Below are 8,042 nucleotides of genomic sequence, written 5' to 3'. Positions count from 1 at the left end.
GGGTGGGGGTGTGTGTGTGTGTCTTCATTTTATATGCTCAAAATATGCAATCATCTGATTTTTATTTAATGTAAGAGCATAAGAATCACAGCATATTCCTGATAATCCATTACAATCTTACAGTCTATAACCTTGTAGAATCTAGAGCTGTCATTAACCCATATATATTATCTAAGAATTGTACAGACAGATTCCCCATATATTAATAAAGTGCTTTTAACTGAAATCTCCTGTGTAACATTTCAGAATTTCAAAAGGGAAGAACAGAACTTTGTGGTACAGAATGAAATCAACAATATGTCTTTTCTTATTACCGACACCAAATCTAAGATGTCCAAGGTATGCTAGAATGCACTGTTTATGTATTGCTGTCCCAATAACTTTATAAGGGTTCCCTTTTATGATTCAGCTTTGTTAAGCCGTAAAGGCAGGCCCAGTTTTTATAATCCCTTAAATTCAGTGTTGCTGGGAACTTTCCAGGTCCTGCCATTTAAGATGTCCCCAGTACACTATACATGCCATATTTTGCTGCTCTCATGGCTTAGCTGGAGTGGTTGGAAGAATCAAAGCTATTTAAAAGCTGTTTGTGTGCTCTGTCACATGCTGTACACTGAACAGTAGTTGACTTAGACCAATCAGCTGATATTACATTTGATTCAGAATTTTTTTGCAGTCCAAACTGTGGACCTCCACAGAGTTTTGGTAGAGAAATGAGGTAGGATTGTGGGTCCCTGATATATTATGTGTCTACTGCAGTGAGCAAAGTTAAAACATATTCTTTAACCGTTTGCCGATATAAAAATATATTTTTCCCCCATTTCTAGTGTTGTTTCCCATATGTATAGGAATAGCTGTAGTTATGAGTATACAGACACAAGAATGGTCATGAAAACTGGGCACAGTCTTGGCCAGGGTAGAGGAAAGGAATTTTTAAAAATGGTATAAAACTGCCTCATCTCCACCATCTTGAGTCTGTGCCTAGCAGAGCTCAAAAAGGCTGCAGAGACATAGCCCAAAGGAAGTAAATCTATGCCATTCAAGATATAAGTTAATCACTAGCTGGTTGCGGTCAGGAAGAACACTACATCAGTACAGGAGGCAGAGCTTTTACAGGGGTCAGTCCACAGCTGTGAAATGAAGCCCTGTAGGAAGTAAGAATTGCCTCAGACATTACAAGTTTCCACTCCAGGTGCACTTCTGTGACTACTTCAATTACAAACATGCATACCACAGATGATGTTACATACATAAAACCCATTTTTACCAGAATGGCTCTCATGATTTTATTGGTGAGCAAAAATGAAATGGCACAAATGAAGCAGGCATGAGAAACAATTAACGCATTGACACTATGTGGTGGTGAGGGCACCATATTATGTCAGTTCACGGTGGTGAGATTTTAGATGGTGACCTGAAAAAAAACAAATTAAGTTTCACCTTTTCCTTTCCTCCCAAAAACTGCATCTCTGGAAGTCGGGCATTTTTCTCAGTGGCCCATTGTAGAGTCTTCAGGGAAACAGACTACTAAACTAGATGGACCATTAATCTAATCCATTGTTACAAGGCCTTTTCCCCTTGTTTGTATGCCTCTTGATGACCTCCTTCAGGTTCTGTCCCACTTCACCAAATATAAAATTCAGTTATATACTCTTTTCTAGTCTGTTATCCACTCCTGGTAAGGCTTCTCTGCTCACCCCCAGGGTGCCCAATTGGGTGTGCTGCTATCTAGGAAACTAGAATGTGTGGCTTTGTACCTAAGAGGTACGTAGAACCCACAATACATCAGTGACAGGGAGGTGAAGGGCAGGGCTCAAGACGGGCCAAGCTGTGTAGTGTGACAGGGGCCAGAGGCAGGAAGGAGTTGCAAAAGTGAGGAGAAAAGATAAATTACTTCAGTGACCCCTTCCTAGGTTATTCACTGTAGGAGATGGTGGAGGCTGAACCAGGAGTGCAACCAGATTGGCATGAAGCTGGGCATGGGCAGATCCAAAGTGGTTGATTGCCTCAGGTTGGGTGCTGCAAGTGGCTGACGTGGGTCCTTCCCTGTTTGTTTCTGTATGTTGAGGCAGTGGCAGCCAGCTCCTAGCACTCAGGAGGGGGCAGTTACATTCTTGTCCCCATCTACCCACTGGCTAGGTGCAGTACTGTGGAGGAGGATCTGCAGGTTATGGTGGCCAAGAGGGGTGGGGGGAATAAGTAGAAGGCCAGATGGGGGCCACAGGCACCATGGGGCTTTTGCAGGGAGGAGAGGCTGTAGGGTGAGGATGGGCTGCGGGTCATCATGTGGGTGGGGGTAAGGGGCAGATTGGGGTGCAGGGAGCAGGTCTGTCTGTGGCCAGGCCGAAGGTTAACACTATACTCCCCTGGCACCAAGTGGTTGTCCTACTGTGGAGGTAGCAGTGAGGACCACCCCCAGTCATGTTTGTTTTCGCTAGGATCATAAACAAAATAATATAGTCCTAGGCCCCTAGCATATTAGTGAAGTTTCTAGTTTCTTTGTAGTAGAAAAATATGCACTGTGTTATGTGATAATGGACCATGCCATCTGCACCCTCTTTTTCAAAATCCTAGATCCAGCCATACATTAAGTCAAACAGAAAACATTAATTATAATAGTGAAGTTGCTGAAGGTAAACAAGTTTACTCAGAAATTTTGGGCCAAAATTTGTTCAGTTGCATCTATGCCACCACACTGGCTATACTGGAGCCACAGTTGTTTAAAGTATGAAAAGGTTTTCCTGGGAACAACATATTTATGATGCTATAGGAACATCAGTGTGTGTTAATATGCCGGTATGATTTCTGACCAAATGGAATGGGAAGCCATAGATTTCATCTTTAATGTTAACTTTGATTCAGTCAACATCTTAATTTGGGCAAAACAGTATGTTCTAGTCTAAGTATCCTTGTTAGCCAGTTAAATAAATTTGACTTAAAAGGACTTTTTGAAGAACGCCAAAATCTGTTAGTTAACATGGAATTTAACTAATCAAGTTGCATTTTCATATAATAAATAAGTCATGCAAACACAAAAACCCAAAGGCTTATTTTTCCATGATACTCTTGATGTGGATTAATCTTTCGACAGGTAAAGGCTATTGAATCCTTTCCTTTAAATTGTGCATGTCCAACCTCACGTTGCACATAATTCTTTGAAATGCCAGACATGTCCTTGTTTTTCTCTACATTGCAACATCTCATCAAACAAAAGCCATCACAATTCCACTTCTTGATTTATTATTATTAAAATTCTACTCACCATTTATATAACACTGACACACTCCAAGTGTGAAATTAATGTTACCTAATTAATTTCGAAAGCATCCTATAGTGAGGAAACTGTAAAGACCAAATTCTGATCCCCTTTACGTGTTTCCAAGAATCTGCCTTTTTTTTTTTTTTTTACTGATGCTGCCTTTCAAACCGGAACTTAGTGCTGTTCTAAACCATGGTGATTTAATCACAAAATAAATTTTTTGTGTACATCATGGAAGCGTCACAGAGTAGATGAATGTAGAGTTCAGGTTCAACAGGCAAAAGAGTTATAGGAACAAATGGCAATAATATGAAAAAAAAAAAGAAAAAAAAAAAAGAGGGGGGCGTCAGTGGTAGACCACTGAAGCCTTACCTTAACCTCACATTTAATGCAGGATAGGGCCATTCAGGGGTTGGGAATCAGAAATGTCATGTTTGGGAACAGGAAAGAGGTAGGAGGACAACTGGAATTCTTGAAGAACAGGGAAAGAGACACAAATATGGAAAGAGAAAACAGAGAATGTGATAAAATCAGAAAGCAGTTACTGAGAAAAGGTGTTGACTGATAGTGGCAAGCAAACCACCATGATATTCTAAGCAATGATTTTGGATAGAGGGGGAAGAGCTGGATAGGTGATGATAAATTGTGAGAAATATGTACCTATACAAAAATATAAGTGAAATTATTTGTGCAGAGACAATTATTTAATGTTAGGTTTCTGACTGCTCTGTTAAATAGGCAGCTGTTTCTGATCAGGAGAGAAAGAAAATGAAGCGAAAGGGCGATCGCTATTCTACGCAGACTTCTCTCATTGTAGCAGCACTGAAGAGATTACTGCCCATTGGATTAAATATTTGTGCACCTGGAGACCAGGAGTTAATTGCACTGGCTAAAACCAGATTCAGCATGGTAGGTGAATTAAGACTGCTTTTTGTTTCTTCTAAGGTCTGGGGTAAATATTCTCTATTCCTGTAACAGAACCCCTTGACATGAGATTTCCCTGTTTTCTCTGCCGTCCCAAAGCCCAAACAATCATTTACCTGACTAACATTGAGTTTGGAGCATGGAATTGTGTTTTGTTTTGTCCTGAAATGGTTTAAATAGAACTCAGTTTGCAACTGAGAAATATGTACCTGTACCTGATATTCTAAAAGGTGAGGTTTACCCTAACTCTTTTCCTGGGGTTGTATATTTTGTTGAAGCAACTTTCCCAGCCTCTGGGAAATTTCACACATAATGGTGTTATAAGTTGCTATTTGTAAAATATTTCTTTTTTTGTCATAGAAGGAAATGGGCTTCTGAAAACTGCACTGAACAGATTTAAAATATAGCTGGATTTTAAGTAAAAGAAATCTCAATTCTAGGGTGGACCATACACTGTGTAGTGGTGCGAGGGCAACAAAGAGTTCCTTCTGTTATCTATAATGACAATTATTATTTGGACAAAGGCTGTATTGGTAATTGTGATAATGTAGATTATTGTTCAATGTGCTGAATTGCCATGGTTAAATGTAAATGTGAATGACGGGTTCATAACCAAGAGCTAGGACATGTCTACCTATAGCCAGGTAACATAAATGTTACAGCCTTAGTTTAACCTCCAGTTTAATGCAGTACAGGACCAGACAAAAATCTAGTCTTAACACAGGCAATAACTTTATTTAACTATGTGCTCTATAAAGTGCGCATGATGAATTGTTTGTTTCCTTGACAGAAAGACACTGAGGATGAAGTTCGGGATATTATCCGTAGTAATCTGCATTTGCAGGGCAAGGTAATTTAAATGCAGTATTTATGCTGCTTCATTTTCTTCCATATAACTAACAAATCTTTTGATTATTCAGGACAGCCAGTGTGTACTTGTAATACCCTTTCTCTGTCAAGTTTCGTTGTCTTCTCAGCAGATGCTTAGGAAATAAAGGACTTGTGTTTCCATGTTATTCCTAAATTACACATCACAAAAAATTGAGCTAATTTGTTCAAAATGACTACTTGAAAATGTTCTGTCAGAAATTTTAGATTAATTACTAGCTGCTGTAGTTATATTGATAAAACACATGGCCTGTAAATAAATCCCTTATGGCATGCCTTATTTTTATCACACTGACACCTTTAATGATGCAGTGTAAGACGATGTGATATGCTCACAGTGACAGCAGCAAGAGATTTAAACAGCATGTTTATATTTAACTTGCCCTCCAGTAGTGGGGCCAGAATCTGCAGAATGTTCAAGGACCATCATTTCACAAGCGCTAGCCCTTAGGGGGATACTTTCAGTCTAAAGGACTCCCTGGAGTGGTGAAGAACTGTCACAATGACTCTACTTTGTCCCTGTCCATATATTAGGAGGGCCTTCTAGCTAGAGTGCAATGAACTCCATCCCTTCTTGCCTTGCCTTACGGTCCCAAGGGAGAAGCTACAAATTGCTCTGTGGTATAGCAGCCTTGGAAATGCGTTGAATTGTGTTTGGAGCTGGACCTATACATGGAAAGCCCACGAGTGGCATAAATTCACTTTCCATCACTTAAAGGAATAGAGAATTAGGCCTGCTGAGTTGGAAGGATTTGATTATTTTAATGCAAACTCTGATGAAGGGAAAATACTAGTGTTTGCATCATTTTTGATGCAATGATATGGGGTACATTCTGAAAACCATTGAAATGATATTATAAACCTTGAATCATTTTTTCAAAAGTGACTTTAGCATAAGTATAGGTGGGTGAGTGGAGCACAAGCCCTGTGCACTTCCTGAAGTAGAGAGGGACATCGTAATCATGGATTCTGGTTTTTCCTGATATAAAATCACAAATTCTCCAAAAAAAATGGCAAATTCTTTAATAAAAACCCCATAGTCCATGATTAAAATTAAAGGCTTCCCACAGCCCCTCGGCCCTGCTTGTGCCTTTCACCCCCACCATCCTTCCTGGTGCCCCTCTCCCCTGAACCCACAGCCCCTGCTCCCCCAGTCCTGCAGGAGAAGGCCCCAAGCTGCCAGGGCTATGGACCCAATCCACAGCCCCTGCTCCCCCCTGCCGCAGGGGCAGGGGCATTGGCTCCCCACTGCTGTACACACTCCTGAGGGGGGCAGGGGTGACCCGTGCCCCCTAGATCTGTGCCTGAGGCAGGTGCAAGCTGTGGGCATGGGCTCTCGCCCAGCTTCCCATCCCCCAGGGCCTCTGCAGCCTGGCAGGCATAGCCCAGCGCAGCAGGGAAAAGCAAAGCCGCGCAGAGAAGCTGCTTGCTGCTATGAGCTCCCCGCTGCCCTGGTGATGCACTTTCTGCACATGCCACTGCTTTGAGGGGCACAACCCTGTGCTGCTGCCCTCAGTACATCTCTGCATGTAGGAGGTGCGTTGCCAGGGCAGTGTGGAGCTCACAGAGGCGATCAGCTTCTCTGAATGGCTCCAGTGCTTCCTGCCACGCTGTGTTGTACTAGCTGGTCTGTGGAAGCCCTGGGGGAGGGAAGCATTGAGGGCAACAGCGCAGGGTTGCAACTCTCACTGGAGTGGTATGTGCAGGGGGCATGTTGCCAGGGTAGTGGTGAGCTCACAGTGGTGAGGAGGTCCTCATGCAGCCTCACTATTCCCTGCCACACCAGGTTGTGCCTGCTGGGCTGTGGAGGCCCTGGCTGGGAAGCAGGGTGGGAGTCCACGCCTGCAGCCTGCGCCTGCCCCACAGACAAAGCTGGGGGATGCATGTCCCCCTTGCACCCCAGGAGCATGTGTGGCAGTGGGGAGCTGGTTTTCCCCCTTCCCCAGACAAGCCACCCATGGCCCCATCCTGCTCCTCGCTGGGGCCTGCAGCTGTGCATTGCAGCCCCAGGCCTCAAGCCCCAAGCGCTGCCCAGCTGGGCAACAGCCCCAGCCTTGCCCAGCTCCCTCCCTCCCTACAGGGGCCTCAGTCCCCCTCTTTCCATCCCACTTACCTGCTGGAGCTGCTCTGCAGTCTGCCTGGGGCCGTGTGCATGTCCGTGCATGTGGCACCTCCTGTCTCACCATTTTCCTCCCGCTCCCTCCCAGCTCCCTACAGGCTGGAACTCTGCCAGCCTGTAGAGAGCTCATTGCAAAATGGCAAAATCCACGGGTTACTCTGATAATATGAGAAATCCACATTTGCCTCCAATTAAGAGTAAAATCCTCAGTTTACTCTGTTTTTCCGGAGGAAATGGAAAACCTGGATCCCTGATCGTAATAGAATGAAGTGTACTTCACACTTCCATTCTCCAGATCCAGCCCCAGCTGGGGAAGGGTGCAGCAGTGTGCCAGTGAAGGGTAGTCTGGGAAATGTAGTTTCTCCTGTAGGGGTAGATGCCACCTAATTTTTTGCCACTGAAAACCATTGTTTTTTGGCCACTCCACATGGTTGGCTGGCAAAACATAAGGTCATGTCTTTCTTCATCAGTACTGATCCTTCAGCTGCTGCTTGTGTGTTACCACTGCTTTTAGGTAACTAATTGTGTCAGTTGTTTTTTGGAAATGGGGGGCTTAAGCTTCTTAACTCATTTAAGTGATTTTGAAAATTTTACCTGAAATCTTTCTTTCTAACAATATTTTTGATCTAGTTGGGGATGGTACTGCTTTGAGCAGGGGGCTGGACTAGATGACCTCCTGAGGTCCCTTTCAACCCTAACTTTCTATGATTCTGTGATTTTAACCTTGGTCTATATAGTTTGTAGAGTATGGAAATATGATATAAGATTGTGTGGATTTTGAAAGCATACAAGAATGTATTCTCCAATACTAACAATACAAATTAAATGCTCATGAAATGTCGCAAATGTCCTGGA

At 43.1% G+C, this 8,042-nt stretch overlaps 1 protein-coding gene across 1 annotated transcript in view; it reads left to right on the top strand.

Moving 5' to 3' along the window:
* The window catches only part of RYR2 (ryanodine receptor 2), a 784,157-nt gene that overhangs the window by 550,542 nt on the left and 225,573 nt on the right, over positions 1 to 8,042 (top strand). Inside the window, exons 71-73 of the mRNA XM_019526720.1 lie at positions 247 to 339; positions 3,995 to 4,165; positions 4,971 to 5,030. Of these exons, the coding sequence (XP_019382265.1) occupies positions 247 to 339; positions 3,995 to 4,165; positions 4,971 to 5,030 (324 nt within the window). The remainder of the gene's footprint in view (positions 1 to 246; positions 340 to 3,994; positions 4,166 to 4,970; positions 5,031 to 8,042) is intronic.

The sequence above is a fragment of the Gavialis gangeticus genome, unplaced genomic scaffold, assembly GCF_001723915.1.
Source record: "Gavialis gangeticus isolate Ggan-Ray unplaced genomic scaffold, GavGan_comp1, whole genome shotgun sequence".
In the NCBI taxonomy this organism is placed as follows: Eukaryota; Metazoa; Chordata; order Crocodylia; family Gavialidae; genus Gavialis; species Gavialis gangeticus.
This window is presented reverse-complemented; position numbering and strand designations above follow the sequence as displayed.